We start from the raw sequence: 16,780 nt of genomic DNA on the forward strand, positions 1-16,780 counted from the left end.
TATTTTGCCGATATTCCGATAACGTATTGGGAACACAACGCGCTGCTCTCAGCGCTCTGTGTTCCCTCCGCAGCACAGGGGAGAAGGAAGCAGTGTCTCCCTCCCCCTGTGCTGCTGCTGCAGCACAGGGGGAGGGAGACGGAAGGAGGGGAAGGGGGTGTGGCTGCTGCGCCACCAATGAAGATGAGCCTTTCATTAATTCATATACAGGAGGCGGGAGCTGGCTGCAGAATCACATAGCCGGCTCCCGACCTCTATGAGCTGTATGTGGCTACGGTCCGCGGTAGTTAACCCCTTAGGTGCCGCGGATTGCAGCTACCGCTCATAGAGGTAGTGATTCTGCAGCCAGCTCCCGCCGCCTCCTGTATATGAATGAGACTTATCTTCATTGGTGGCGCAGTGCGCCCCCCAAGCCCCCCCGTATTAATCATTGGTGGCGCAGTGCGCCCCCCACCCCCATCCCAATAGTAAAAACATTGGTGGCGCAGTGCGCCCCCCCCCCCCCCCCCCCAGTATTAATCATTGGTGGCAGTGGCCACAGGATCCTCTCCTCCTCCGATCGGAGCCCCAGCTGTGTAATCCTGGGGCTCCGATCGGTTACCATGGCAGCCAGGACGCTACTGAAGCCCTGGCTGCCATGTTCAGCTCCCTGCTGCTGTGTGCACAAAGCACAGAGCAGCAGGGACAGTGTGAGCTCCTATTCACCCTAATAGAGATCTATCAGGGTGAATAGGACAAGGGTTCTAGTCCCTAAGGGGGCTAAAAGTTAGTAAAAAAAAAAAAAAACACACAAAAATATTAAGTATAAATGAAAAAGATTTACAAAAAAAAAAAAAATACACGTTAACAATAAACATATTAATTTTCAGCAGATTTGTGTAGGAATTTTTTTTTTTTCTCAAAAAAAAAAATACCCAGAATATCGGTATAAATTATCGGCTATCGGCCTGAAAGTTCTCAAATTATCGGTATCGGCCTTAAAAAATCAGTATCGGTCGATCCCTAATATATCATATGGGCAACAGACACTTTGCAGTGGCATCTGTTAGGCCTCATTCACACAATCGTATTTTCAGTCTGTGTCCGATCAGCTTTTCTATTTCTTTTTTTTTTTTTTTTTTTTTTTTTAAGATCGCACGCAGATCCATCTGTTGGGCCTCAAAAAATGCGGACTGCACACAGATGTCATCTGCGAATTACAGAACAGGGGTCAGCAAGCTTTGGCACTCCAGCTGTTGTGAAACTATAATTCCCAGCATGCTCCATTCGTTTCTATGGGAGTTCTGAGAAGAGCAAGTATGCATGCTGGGAGTTGTAGTTTCACTCCGAAAAAAAGCATGCATCACACATCCCCATGGTATGCAATGCATTGATCTATTATTGGTACAATTCATATAGCTTTTCAGCATAATTAATAGTATATCAAGCCTTACATGAGGCATTAGTATATGTTTTGATCAAAAAGCATAGGCCCACTCACCATGCCAAGGTTGGCTCTACGAGTGGGTACCTTCTCCAAATTGGTGCAGCAACACATGGCAACCGCCGCAATGCCTCACCAGTAGGCGGAGCAACCCAGTCATCCAACAGCACCCCTGCTGTCAGACTAAGGCAGCGCCAACCCTCGGGCACAGCACTGCACCATGTGAACAGAAGTCAAAAGCTCACCTTTTCATGTGGTCTCAGGAACTACAAACTGAGGCCTAGTAGGATTTTATAAACCTGTCTGTTTGGCGGATCCGTCATGGATCTGCAAAAACGCTTCTGTTACATATATATTACAACCGTCTGCATCATTCATGAACGGATCCGGTTGTATTATGTCTTCTATAGCCATGACGGAACCATCATGAACACCATTGAAAGTCACTTTCAATGGTGTTCAAGACGGATCCGTTTTGTTTGCAACGAAGAATAAATGGGGCGGCTCACCCTGCCTTAGGACTTCTATGGTGCTCCAACTGCAATTTATGCACCCAGATCAAGAGGTAAAGGTTATATTTGTATTGTGCCAGATTGTGTTAGAGAAAACTGATCAGTCCCCATTGACTTGCATTTTGTGCCGGTCTCGCTCCGCATCCCTGGATGGACAGAAAACCGCCGCAGGCAACGTTTTGGTGTCCACCTCCAAAGCGGAATAGAGGCAGAACAGAGGCAAACTGATGCATTCTGAGCGGATCCTTATCCATTCAAAATGCATTAAGGGCAAAACTGATCCGTTTTGGTGCCCTGGACGGATCTCTCAAACGGAAACCAAAACGTGAGTGTGAAAGTAGCCTTACAAATAAGAATAATAAAAAAAACCTCAAACAGTAAAAAAGTATTTCTCCAGTACTTTCGAGCCGCAATGTGGAAAAAAAGTATCCATATGGCCAAATCATTTTTTTTTGGTAACATGGGATCAAAAAGTCATTCTTGGCCCAAAATGGTATCAATAAAACGTACAAAAAAAATAATAATAATAATAAAAAAAAGCCCTCTAATTCCACTCCATAATGATTTATTTATATTTTTTTCCAGCTACCCAAATGCATGATAAATGGTGCTGTTAGAAAGTACAAAAAACAAGCTCTCAAAATAGAAAGCTTGTGGCTTTTAGAATGCAGGGAAAAATCCAAAACCGGAGGCTGGCTGGTTCGTGAATGGCTAATATTGGGAGCTGCTGATGTCATTTTCAGCTCTTTCTTTTATGTCTTTGGTCCCCGCGGTCTCACTTTTTTTAGGCCTGTTTGAGACAAGCGTATCCTGTGCAGAAATCACACTCCATGTGTGAGCGTGATAACCTGTTATGGATAGGGATGAGAGAACTTGTGTTTTCGAGTTCGGCGTACAAGGTTCGAGTTTTCTAAGAATTTCGTTACGGATTCTGCTAACACGGACCATAAGTTGTGGTCTGTGGTAGCGGAATCCATAACAGATTTCTTAGATAACCCGAACCTTGTACGGAACTCGGTGCCAGAAAAGAAAAACGCTAGTGTGAAAGTACCCTTAGACTAGCCTTGGAGTATAAATGTTAAGCATCTGTCACATGCCTATGCTTTGTGTAATGACTGGATGGATAATTATAGTTTTCCATTTGTCTATGGTGAAAATGACTTTGCAATCTCTTTTCCATAGTGTCGCTAAGAATAACCTGCCAAGTACCTTCCATTTTTTCTCTCTCCCTTTTTAGCACATAAATGGTTAAAATAGTTATCTGGAAATTTTACGGAAGCCCCACCAATCAGCTATTTGAAGAGGCCGCAGTGAGTGCCTAGGCCAGTGACACCTCCATACATCTGCAGCTCGGCTCCATGCAAGTGAATGGATCTGAGCTGCTACACCAAGCACAGCCGCTTTACAATGTATGGCGCTGTACTTGGTGAGCTATGAGGAAGTCATGGCTCCGGTGAGCGATGCGGCTTTCTCAAACAGTTTACTCGCAGGGATGGCGGGACTTCAACTCCCGCCAATCTCATATAATGAGAATAGGGCACCTGTATGCAACTCCTAAATAACCCCTTTAATTATCGTGTAGCTCTGTATTCCTTCTCAAAGAATGTAGCACATTGGTTAAGGCAGAGTAGGCTTGCCTAATCAATATGGACGGCCATACATATCTTAGGAGATATGATGAACCAGTATGAAGGCACTGGTCCTCTACCGGACCAGTTATCGGTATAATGACTTGCCTGTGCAAAAGGTGCTGCTGATCCCCTAATGATTGAGCAAATTCTCCTTCATTGGGCAAGCCTGTCATTCGGCCGTCGCCAGAAATCATTGTTTCAGTGCAGCAGATCGTGCTGCCTAAACAGGGATCTGCTGACCAAGATGAAGGATTATACGTTATGACATGCAATCACTGTAGAAATCGTGTGAGAATGAATAGAGAATGAATGGAGCTGCAGGGAATGTGCTCGACCAGCTAGGGATCCCCTATACCAGTGATAGTGAACCTTTTTAGAGACCGAGTGCCCAAACTGCAACCCAAAACCCACTTATCGCAAAGTGCTAACATGGCAATCTAACCTAAATACTACAGCCCAATATAGTATATCTTCTATGTACTTTATGATTTAGCTATAACAGCCTGCCTGCGTGGTTCATAGTGCGCCCTGCGCTGATGAATGGTAGGAAAAGTCTACGGCATATTGCTACACCATACTTTTTCCAGGGTGCGGGTGCCCACAGTGGGCTCCAAGTGCCGCCACTGGCACCCATGCCATGTAGGTTCGCCACCACTGTCCTATTAGGTGATATCTTAAACACATGGTACAACCCCTTTAAGAACTGTAAGGATATGGCCACGTGTGTGTATATTTAGTGCAGATTTGTATGCAGAAACCTGGCGACAGGCCATCCGTTTTAAAATCTGGGCATACCCCTCTAACTGCATTATCTGGGACCAACAACCCATTTTTGTATGGGCCAGGCAGGGTGTGGGTGTTAATTAAAAAAAAATAAAAAACACTGGCCGGTGACCACACTCTGGTTCCAGCACTGAGCTCCCTTCTCTGCTTTCTGTCCCCGCTGCACCTGAAGTATGAGGTGCTGTCTAGACACGTCGCCTCTGCCGTGCATTCGGTGACCTCAGCGGTGACGTGTGCAGGCACAGCAAGGGACCGCTGCTGCCGCTGAGGCTGTTGATTGGAGGTCAGAACAATGCTATCATAAAGCGTGATGACCTAGTGATTACTTTATATGATCGAGAATAACACCAAATAGAGTAAACTCTTTGGGGGTAATTTACTATCCAAAAATATTAGGCATATTTCTGGCACAAATTGTGGTGTAAAGGTTATTTGCGCCACAATCTGCGACTTTTCTCAGCTCACGACACTAAAACAGTGGGCGGGGAAGGGGGTGGACCGGCAGGCCTGTCTCATTCATCATTTTCTACACCTGTTTTAGGCATAGAGAATGGTCTAAATGTAAGATGGCAAGGGAGCAGTCTTACATTTAGAAGCGCCAGCTATAGGGGTTATAGACACCGGTCTTAATAAATTACCCCTTTGTGCTCACCTTATTGATGCCCTTGTTTTGTCGGAACCCGTCATCAACTTTATGCTGCCCATACTAACGGCAGAATAAAGTAGAGACAGGCGAGTTGATTTCACTGTCTGTCATTAGAAAGTTAAAAGTAAGTGGTTGCTGAGAACCAACATCACAATCATTGCAGCCCAGGCCTGGAAAAGAGTCACCGCCACCTGAGAAGAGTCATGTTTATTATAATCTCCTGCCCTCCTGCTGATGACGGACAGTCTAATACCTAGATGGGCGAGGAGAGCAGGAGATTATGAATAACCAGGACTCTTCTCAGGTAGATGTGACTCTTTTCCAGGCCTGGGCTGCAATGATTATGATGCTGGTTCTCAGCAACCACTTACTATTAGCTGATGAGTGACACACCGCTGACATCAGCATTTCTGTCACTATTTTATACTGCCCTCAGTGAGGTCAGCATAAAGCTGATGACAGGTTCCCTTTAAGCTGATCCTACACATTAATGTTTGCTGCCAATTTCTGACAGAATGGCTGAACGTCTAAGTCTACTTTCACACTGGCGTTTGGCTTTCCGTTTGAGATCCGTTTAGGGCTCTCGCAAGCGGTCCCAAACGGATCAGTTTTGCCCTAATGCATTCTAAATGGGGACGGATCCGTTTTCACTGACACATTGACGCAATAGAAAACTGATCAGTCTTGGGTATATTAAAGAGAATACAAACGGATCCGTTCTGAACGGATGCAGACGGTTGTATTATCTGAGCGGATGTGTTTGTGCGGATCCATGACGGATCCGCACCAAACGCGAGTGTGAAAGTAGCCTGTTATGTAGCCTTCCAACTCTCTCCCAGTGGCAAATATTTGGACAGATGAGGGTTTGGCCTTATAATTTCTCTTGCCCAGTCCTTTCTTCTCAGGGACAGAAGCCTCTGACAGATGCTTTCTCCCTTCTCACCATTCCGAGCACATGCATGCTTGGCCGAACCAATCGCACTGTCTGGGATGCGATTGACAGTGCGATTGCACGTTTACCCAGACGCCTATATCCTGGATATCTACCCCAAAGCGGCAGACGTCTGATGAAGGCCAATGTGTGGCCGAAACATCACGAATTGTACACAGCCGCAAAGGTCTATTAAAAGATTCCTTTTTTGCAACGCTATTGCAGAAGTTTTTATATTCTTAATGAAACAGGGTGGGAACCCGACTTCCAGCGGCAAACGGACGGCAGAGTGCCACGAAGTTTTGCTTATATAAGTTCACAAATTATCGGTATCAGCCCTAAAAAATCAATATCGGTCGATCCTTACTTTCTATATCATGTTATCTTTTTTTTATATAGAAATATTTCCCATGTACTACAGATGATACATTTCTGGGCTACGAGTTGTGAATGCTTAAGTCGGTTACCTTGTGTAAATTTTGGTATTGATGTTTCTCAGGCTGCTTTCTCAGGTTAAGTTTAATTTTAAGAAGTTAAGGATGCATTCACAGGACCACATATATTTTGGATCAAGTCCGTGTTGCATCCGTGTTTGTTTTTTTTTTTGTTTTTTCCCAGACTCATTGACCCATGAGTGGGGCCTAATCCTGCAAATCAACCACCCATAAGATCTGGATGTCCCATAAGTAATTGTGGCCTGTTGGGTACAATACAGATTATACGGATTGTGTCGGGGTTAGGGATGAGTGAACCCGAACTTTACAGGTCTGGCGTTCGGGCAGTGGAGGAATCCCGTTATGGATTCTATTATAATGAAATCCTTTAAAGTGAGTCTGTCACCAACCTGACCGGTTTTAAACCGATCATAGTTCAGTGGGACACAAAGAAATGACACAGATGGTATCTTTGTTTCTTTTTTCAGATCATCCAAATCGCCCAAAAAGTAGTTTTTGATATGTTAATGAGCCATCCCAAGTGCCTAGGGGCGGAGAGTTTGCTGAAAGTGCCCAAGTTCCCCTGCCTCACTCGCGCCTGACTCCACCCCTTAGTAAACTTCGGCCAGCCCTGTGACATCAGATTTCCCTATAGGCCGTTTGTGCGTCGCTGCCGGGCTCGGGCATGTGCAGTGTTCTGCTCACTGTGGGCAGAGGCACAGATATGCAGTGCGCATGCGCCGATTTCATGCCAGTTACTGTCATAATAGAAGTCTATGGCCAAGCATAGAGGATCCGTCTGGTTTCTGTTATGCAGGACGGAAAACAAAGTCCTGCATAATGGAAACCAGACGGATCCCTTATGCTTGGCCATAGACTTCTATTGGGATGGATCAAAACGGAATGTCTCTTAAAGGCTTCCATTTTGCATTCAGACATAGAATTCCGTTATAATGGAATCCATAGTGGGATTCCTCTGCTGTCCGCACCCTGAACCTGTAAAGTTCGGGTTCGCTCATACCTAGTCAGTGTCTGTTCAGTGAAAAACTGATGTTTTTAGACGCAAGTTCAATCAGTTTTGTCTGTGATTACATCCAGTGTTTGAATCTGCACAGAAAAATCAATCAGTTTTGTGTTTTTCGCGCACTTGAAGAAAATATGAAGAATAACCATCTGTATCTCCCAGCAACCAAGTAAAAAAAAAAAAGCATTGTATCCGGTTGCCTTTCGTTTTTCGCACAAGCCCCTTTAATTTCTATGGAGCCAGAGCTGTGTGAAAAATGCAGAATATAGAACCTGCTGCGATTTTTTTTTTTTTTTTTTTTTTTTTTCCCCCCCCCCCTAAATGTAAAGGTGGTCAGGATTCAGTCTGGATGCTATGTGATCACCACATGCATCACGTCCGGATGGAAAACCTGCTTGTGTGAAACAGACCTTACTGTAGTCGTATATACTAGATAGCTGCTAGGGTAGATGAGCAGAAATCCTGATCTCCACATACTGACGTCCGTCCAGTCCCAAGAATCTCTGAGACTAGATCCAGCAGGGAACAGCGTACCGGAGTTCTCTGGGTCCGGCATTGCCAGATGGTACCTGGTGGAGACCCACCTGCAACCCGGAAAATATGCAGAGAATTATCAGGATGAAAGCCGCTTTGCACCTGATACTTTATGGCTGATTATTATCTGCGCTCCGCAGTACATTTACACAATTAGAAGAATTAAACAATCACTGAGAGTAACAGAGCTCATCCTTCGGTGGAACCTAATTTCTCTGCCCTCTGTAACCAGGCTGCTGTATTGATCGCTTGCGTGTTTTCCATCCTCTAATGCTTTCTATGGCTCCTTTTAATTACAGCTATAACTTGTACACAGAGGGGCATGCAGATGAAAGCTAGGAGCTAATATATCCCTGTACAGCACAGCTGTAATCTCCTGGATATCTGTGTACTCAACATGTTTTCTCCCGCTATTATACAGCTTAACGGGGACCTGTCACAGGGTTTGGTGCCACTGAACCACCAGAATGATGTTACCAGCTGAGGTTTGAGTCTGAAATCTGTCCATATTAATGCCACCTGCCCCCCCCCCCCCTCTTCAGCAACATTAGGGTACTTTCACACTGGTGGCACGGATGACCACCAGCGGGTGTACAGCCTGTCGGATCCATCCTGCCACTAGTGAACGTGTGCCCCCGGACTACCGCTCTGGTCTCATTGACTATAATGGCAGCACATTAGCGCATGCCGAGAGGCCGCCGGAATAAAAGTACATGCCGTAATTCTATTCCGGCGGCCTCTCTGCATGCTCTGCCGCCAGAACGCCACCCCCATTATAGTCAATGGGGCCGGAGCGATAGTCCGGGGGCACGCGTTCACTAGTGGCAGGACGGATCCGACAGGCTGTTCACCCGCCTGAACAGCCTGCCGGAGGTCCGTGCCGCTAGTGTGAAACTAGCCTTAGGTGCATGAGCAGGCTTCACTATAGACTATGTACTTTTTTTTTTTTTTTTTTCAATTGGTCTTTATTTTTGTCTAATAGAAACATAGAATGACTCATTCTATGTTTCTATTAGACAAAAATAAAGACCAATTGGAAAAAAAAATAATTTGGCCCATCTAGTCTGCCCAATATACTGAATACTATGAATAGCCCCTGGCCCTATCTTATATGAAGGATGGCCTTATGCCTATCCCATGCATGCTTAAACTCCTTCACTGTATTTGCAGCTACCACTTCTGCAGGAAGGCTATTCCATGCATCCACTACTCTCTCAGTAAAGTAATACTTCCTGATATTACTTTTAAACCTTTGCCCCTCTAATTTAAAACTGTCCTCTTGTAGCAGTTTTTATTCTTTTAAATATTCTCTCCTCTTTTACCTTTTATGTATTTAAAAGTTTGTCAGTTTCAGTGCCAGTCATCTAATAAATCTCTCTAAATTACTAAAAGGTCATAAACACTTTATTTAAGCTCTATTCTTATCAGTAAGATGACAATTGAGCTGTAATGAGTGTTTAGGAGGTCAGGGATTAGGAGCTGCCTGATGGAACAGACTAAAAGTACAGAGCCTTCTAATAGAGAATCTCAAGGCTGTACAGAGAAAGGGGTTACATTTTTTTTTATTTATAAATACAAATTTGAAAAAATGATTTTTAGCTCAAAATGAGTACAATTCAATAAGAAACATTGCCCCAAAGTTCTACATAGCCTTTAAAGAGGACCTGTCACCGCTCCTGACCTGCCTGTTTTAATAGCTACATACATTCCCCATGTAATAACAATTCTGGAGCATCTATTCTTATGTCTGTATGTTGTGCCGTTCCTTTATTATTTCTACTAGAAGTCATCAATGAATTGCTAGCAGTCTGCAGTAAGGGTACAGAGGGGAGGTAACCAGTTAGGATTGTGTCGTTAAACAGTCTCACTCTATTTGTTCAGTGCTGCTATTGTCACACTAGGCAGTTACACACCCCCAACTGATTAACGCCCCTCTGTACCCTTACTGCAGACTGCTAGAAATTCATTCATAACTTCTAGTACAAATAATAAAGGAACGGCACATCATAGATCCATAAGAATAGATGCTCCAGAATTGTTACATAAAGCAGACATGTCAGGACAGGTGACAGCTCCTCTTTAAAGCAATGCCCATGCACTCAGTGTTGCTGAAGGTGTTAAGATCTTAATTTACTATACTTTGCAGCGGCAGATGGACAGATTTGGGACCCTTTACCACAGCTACATAGTGGCATGCTGGTGGTTAAATGCTCCTAAATTTTCTAACGGGTTCCTTTTTAAAGGGGCACTTACATGGGACTTTGATCTTAAAAAATATAACTATATAAATAAAAATGAGCAGCTTTTCACTTGCCCTTTGTACTTCTTATCCCAGTGATCCGATCCTTATATAATATTTGAATATATATATATAGAGATAGAGATCTATCTTGAGGTTCTACTTGTATATTTTGGCCCTGTCTTATGTTCCTTTTTTTTTTTTTTTTTTTTTTTTTTTTTTCTCTTTTATAGTCCAAACCTTACAACTTTGACCGTGTGTTCCAGTCCAACACAAGCCAAGAACAAGTTTACAATGCATGTGCAAGAGCAATTGTTAAAGGTAAGGGGTAAACTGTGAAAAAGCACAGGCTGTGGATGTATGAATGCATATGTGTGCGGATGTGGGTGCGCGTTTTTACACATATGCACATGTATTCGAACTGTTGTTTAGTTATGTTACTTAATGCCTGTGCACATGTTTATATTCATATTTAAAATCAATGTTATTAACTATTCATTAACTCATATCGGCATGTCCAACCTATCCCTTTTATTAATTTTAATATCACTTGAGTGTTGACTTATATAATTATTTGTAGTTGTTAATGTATGGATATGTATGTAGGACATTCACGGGTGTGTATGTATATGCACATATACACGTGTGTCTTTTTGTATGGATATACATGAATTAATAACTGAAAACCAGATGTTATAACAACAAATTATTCTCCACTCACTAAGGCTACTTTCACACTTGCGTTCGGGGTTCCGCTTGTGAGCTCCGTTTGAAGGGTCTCACAATCGGCCCCGAACGCATCCGTCCAGCCCCAATGCATTCTAAATGGATGCGGATCCGCTCAGAATGCCTCAGTCTGGCTCAGCTTGGCCTCCGTCCCGCTCAGCAGGCGGACAACCGAACGCAGCTTGCAGTGCAATTTTTCAAACGGATCCGTCCCCCATTGACTTTCAATGCAAAGTCTGGACGGATCCGTCTGACTAACTTTCACACTTAGATTTTTTTGTGAAATATAATGCAGACGGATCCGTTCTGAACGGATACCATCGTTTGCATTATAGGAGCAGATCCGTCTGTGCAGACACCAGACGGATCCGCTCCGAACACAAGTGTGAAAGTAGCCTAAAGCTGCGTTTTGGTGTCTGCCTCCAGAGCGGAATGGAGGCGCAACTGAGCCAAACTGATGCATTCTGAACGGATCCTTATCCATTCAGAATGCATTGGGGATGAACGGATCCGTTCGGGGCCGCTTGTGAGAGCCCTCAAACTGATCTCACAAGCGGAAACCCAAACGCAAGTGTGAAAGTAGCCTTACATTATATAATTCAACCACTCTAACAAATAACGAAAATTAGGGGTGCACCGAAATTCCGGCAGCCGAAAATATCGGCCGAAAATGCACCTAATCCACTTCGGCCGATATTGTTACATATCGGCCGAAAATATGGGGTGTGGGATTTGTCACCCACCATCTGCGGGCGGGCGGTTTACTTTGTCACTGCATCTTAATTTTACCTTACAATCGTGAGGCTCCAGTAACTAACAACTCTGCAGGCAGAGCGGAGGGCGGCGTAACGTCACTTACTCACGTGACGCGCCTGCTCCGCCTCCTTCATTCATAAAGTGGGCGGAGCAGGTGCGTCACGTGAGTAAGTGACGTTACGCCGCCGCTCTGCCTGCAGAGTTGTTACTGGAGCGTCACGATTGTAAGGTAAAATAAAGATGCAGTGAGTGATGCTGTGAGCAGCAGGGCCGGGGCTGTTATGGGTAGGGGGATCGGTCTATGGCACTGCTATGGGGAGGGGGGAATCTGTGCACTGTTATGGGGAAAGGGATCTGTGCACTGTTATGGGGAAAGGGATCTGTGCACTGTTATGCCCATAACAGTGCACATATCCCCTTTCCATAACAGTGCACAGATCCCCCTCTCCATAACAGCGCCACCCACAGATCCCCCTCTCCATAACAGCGCCACCCACAGATCCCCCTCTCCATAACAGCGCCACCCACAGATCCCCCTCTCCATAACAGCGCCACCCACAGATCCCCCTCTCCATAACAGCGCCACCCACAGAGCCCCCTCTCCATAACAGCGCCACCCACAGAGCCCCCTTTCCATAACAGCGCCACCCACAGATCCCCCTCTCCATAACAGCGCCACCCACAGATCCCCCTCTCCATAACAGCGCCACCCACAGATCCCCCTCTCCATAACAGCGCCACCCACAGATCCCCCTCTCCATAACAGCGCCACCCACAGATCCCCCTCTCCATAACAGCGCCACCCACAGATCCCCCTCTCCATAACAGCGCCACCCACAGATCCCCCTCTCCATAACAGCGCCACCCACAGATCCCCCTCTCCATAACAGCGCCACCCACAGATCCCCCTCTCCATAACAGCGCCACCCACAGATCCCCCTCTCCATAACAGCGCCACCCACAGATCCCCCTCTCCATAACAGCGCCACCCACAGATCCCCCTCTCCATAACAGCGCCACCCACAGAGCCCCCTCTCCATAACAGCGCCACCCACAGAGCCCCCTCTCCATAACAGCGCCACCCACAGAGCCCCCTCTCCATAACAGCGCCACCCACAGATCCCCCTCTCCATAACAGCGCCACCCACAGATCCCCCTCTCCATAACAGCGCCACCCACAGATCCCCCTCTCCATAACAGCGCCACCCACAGATCCCCCTCTCCATAACAGCGCCACCCACAGATCCCCCTCTCCATAACAGCGCCACCCACAGATCCCCCTCTCCATAACAGCGCCACCCACAGATCCCCCTCTCCATAACAGCGCCACCCACAGATCCCCCTCTCCATAACAGCGCCACCCACAGATCCCCCTCTCCATAACAGCGCCACCCACAGATCCCCCTCTCCATAACAGCGCCACCCACAGATCCCCCTCTCCATAACAGCGCCACCCACAGATCCCCCTCTCCATAACAGCGCCACCCACAGATCCCCCTCTCCATAACAGCGCCACCCACAGATCCCCCTCTCCATAACAGCGCCACCCACAGATCCCCCTCTCCATAACAGCGCCACCCACAGATCCCCCTCTCCATAACAGCGCCACCCACAGATCCCCCGCTCCATAACAGCGCCACCCACAGATCCCCCTCTCCATAACAGCGCCACCCACAGATCCCCCTCTCCATAACAGCGCCACCCACAGATCCCCCTCTCCATAACAGCGCCACCCACAGATCCCCCTCTCCATAACAGCGCCACCCACAGATCCCCCTCTCCATAACAGCGCCACCCACAGATCCCCCTCTCCATAACAGCGCCACCCACAGATCCCCCTCTCCATAACAGCGCCACCCACAGATCCCCCTCTCCATAACAGCGCCACCCACAGATCCCCCTCTCCATAACAGCGCCACCCACAGATCCCCCTCTCCATAACAGCGCCACCCACAGATCCCCCTCTCCATAACAGCGCCACCCACAGATCCCCCTCTCCATAACAGCGCCACCCACAGATCCCCCTCTCCATAACAGCGCCACCCACAGATCCCCCTCTCCATAACAGCGCCACCCACAGATCCCCCCTCTCCATAACAGCGCCACCCACAGATCCCCCCTCTCCATAACAGCGCCACCCACAGATCCCCCTCTCCATAACAGCGCCACCCACAGATGAATTTCATTCATGAAAAAGAATTATTAATAAAATCATTAATAAAAAAAGTATTTTAAAAGTATTTGGGCAAAAAGGCCGTTTCGGTTTCGGTTTTCGGGGGGGGAAACGGTTGTGTACAGGAGGCCTAACAGCGGTGACAAAAACCACAGTCCTCTGCGTTCAGCAGCCCGGTTACTGCTGCGTGTGACTGTGCCCTAAATGTGTCAGCTACAGAGGTCTCTATAGGCGCATGATCGTAAATGTATCTGAAATATCTCCGATTCTGGCAGTATAGGCAGAAGGGGTCGTATCAATGACTTTCACACTGAGTCTGTAGATCTATAATATTTGGCCATTGTTTTGTTTTCCAGATGTACTTGAAGGCTACAATGGTACAATATTTGCTTATGGACAGACCTCTTCTGGAAAGACCCACACTATGGAGGTAAATCTGTTGCCTTTTACCGCCACAAGGATCTGGTGATGTGTATTAATAAATGATGGTTTTCTTTTTCAGGGGAAGTTGCATGATCCAGATGGGATGGGGATCATTCCCAGGATAGTTCAGGATATATTTAACTACATTTACTCCATGGATGAGAACCTGGAGTTTCATATAAAGGTAATGAGAAAATATGGATTAGTGATCATCCATAAAAAGCTGCGTATGTATATTTCACATCCTATTATATAACCGTTTTGCCTATAACTCTGTTTGATCATGGAGCGCCTGACAGAATTATTATCCCAATGAATAGTGTTGCTACTTTGTGAGCTGATTTTACAGAGATGACACTGGAAATCTGTTTAATGAGGACCTTTCATGGGTTTATATGTTAGAAACTGGTATGCTTACCAGATAGTGCGGCCCCTACAGATGCCAGCACTTTTTTTTTCTCTTTAAAATACTCCTCCATTCCAGCGCTGTGTCCCCCACTGTTTTTTGTGCCCAGTATGTTAATTTAGAGCATTGGTACAGGGAGGAGACTGCCGGGTTTCTCATTGGACGTCTTTCTCCCTGGCTGTAGCGCAGTCCATTCGCAGCTGACAGTATCGCAGCCAGAGGAGAAGGTGAGCTGTTGTTTTTTTTTTTTTTTTGGCTGTTACGCTCTGCTGCGATTGGACCGCACTACGCTACAGGTAGGAGACGCCCATTGAGAAACCTGTCTCCTCCTCCTCCCTGTACTGATACTCTAAGCTAACATATGAGGTGCCAAAAACAGTGGGGGACACAGCGCCAGAGCAGGGGGGTATTGGGGAAAAAAAGTGCTGGCATCTGTAGGGGCTGCCCTATCTGGTAAGCATACTAGTTTATAACCCATAATCCCATGAAAAGTCCTCGTTAAGGGTACTAAACCCAATTATTTCATAGTGAGAGTGCATAAAGTGCTCTCATTTTCTAGTGTGCATTTCCTAGGGGGTCAGCATTATAGGGAGTTTATAGGGAGTTGATTCATGCTGTCTCAATCCATTTTACTCTCCGATCTTCTGTAATGAATTATTGATGCCTCTCTATATATTTAGTGGTTTTGTAGAATTTGAAGTGTATTTTAATTTTGTTTAGGTGTCATATTTTGAAATCTATTTGGACAAGATAAGAGATTTACTGGATGGTAAGTGTTAATTACTAGTCTGTGTGGGGTTACTAGTTAGACTTTTCAGAATGATACTACATCATCCTTCTAAACTGCATCTGTCAGCAGATTTGTCCCTATGACACTGGCTGACCTGTTACATGTGCACTTGGCCGCTGAAGGCATCTGTGTTGGTCCCATGTTCATATCTGTCCGCATTACTGAGAAAAACAATGTTTTAATATATGCAAATGAGCCTCTAGTAGCAACGGGGACGTCAGATGACATCACCGGTTCTGATTGGCGGGCTTTAGCACTGCCCTAGCCGTTTTACAGGCTAGGGCATTGCTAAAGCCCGCCTATTAGTGCCTGTGACGTTACAGGGAAGAAGCCTTCACCTAGCAGTCCCGATGGAGAGCCCAGAACGTCACCGGATCTCAAAGTATTTTCCCTGCTCAATTCAACGCAGGGCAAAGGACAGCATTTCATATCACTGGGGGCGAAAATGGGGATATGTCTGGGTTCATATCGGCTTTAAAGGGGTTCGCCCCGGGATAGATCATAAATATCCAATTGGTGAGGTCCAGCTCCTTAAACCACAACGATCCGCTGTGTGAATGGGAAACAGCATTTGGACTAATGCTGCAGCTTCTTCATCGTATACTTAGAACAGCGGCGTACATTCCATACTGAATTCACTGGACTGGGATTGAGCTGCAGAAAGACCATGAGACCGGTGGGTATGTCACTGGCCAAGGAATAGGCCCTTCCAACTGCTGATCTGCAGGGGTCCTGGTGGTGGTATTCCCCCACTGATGAGATGTTGATTAGAGAATGGGTCATCAATATTTAACTCAGAGTAAAACCCCTTTAAAGCTGATATGAGGGATAAGGAAGGTATGTAGTTTGTGGAAGTTAATAAAATCAGACAAAAAAAAAGGAATCTTTGATTCACCCAGCATTTGATAGTCCTATGGACATTTATTTATCCTTGGATCCCTCAGACAAAAGGATTCCCCCCCCCCCACCCCCCCAACAAATGTCCTCTCCTGTTTTAGCAGGTGTGAGATCTCTGTGTGAGAGTGCGCCAATCACTTTGAACTCTAGTTTTAATACAAGGAACCCACTGAAATATTGCCATTTATGTGATACTTTGAAACCATAATTTTCTTGAAGTCTAATGGTCTGTGTGATGAGTTTGATCTCTGCTGCTTCAATACTGTCAGAACAGCTTTTCTTCATATGATAGGACCAGCCATGTTATCTTCTGTACACAAGCCTTGGGGCAATAACTACGTCCTCGCTTTACAGCTGATGCTTTATCTCCTATATTTCAGTGTCAAAAATAAATCTTTCTGTCCATGAAGACAAAAATAGAGTGCCGTATGTAAAGGTGGGTGTTACAGCCG

The 16,780-nt window shown here is 45.9% G+C and overlaps 1 protein-coding gene across 1 annotated transcript in view; it reads left to right on the forward strand.

Annotated features, from left to right (window-relative positions):
- KIF5B (kinesin family member 5B) overlaps positions 1-16,780 on the forward strand; it is a 79,018-nt gene that overhangs the window by 17,971 nt on the left and 44,267 nt on the right. The window contains exons 2-6 of the mRNA XM_040434264.1: positions 10,391-10,478; positions 14,169-14,242; positions 14,315-14,419; positions 15,362-15,410; positions 16,709-16,764. Of these exons, the coding sequence (XP_040290198.1) occupies positions 10,391-10,478; positions 14,169-14,242; positions 14,315-14,419; positions 15,362-15,410; positions 16,709-16,764 (372 nt within the window). The remainder of the gene's footprint in view (positions 1-10,390; positions 10,479-14,168; positions 14,243-14,314; positions 14,420-15,361; positions 15,411-16,708; positions 16,765-16,780) is intronic.

This window comes from Bufo bufo, chromosome 5 (assembly GCF_905171765.1).
Source record: "Bufo bufo chromosome 5, aBufBuf1.1, whole genome shotgun sequence".
NCBI lineage: Eukaryota > Metazoa > Chordata > Amphibia > Anura > Bufonidae > Bufo > Bufo bufo.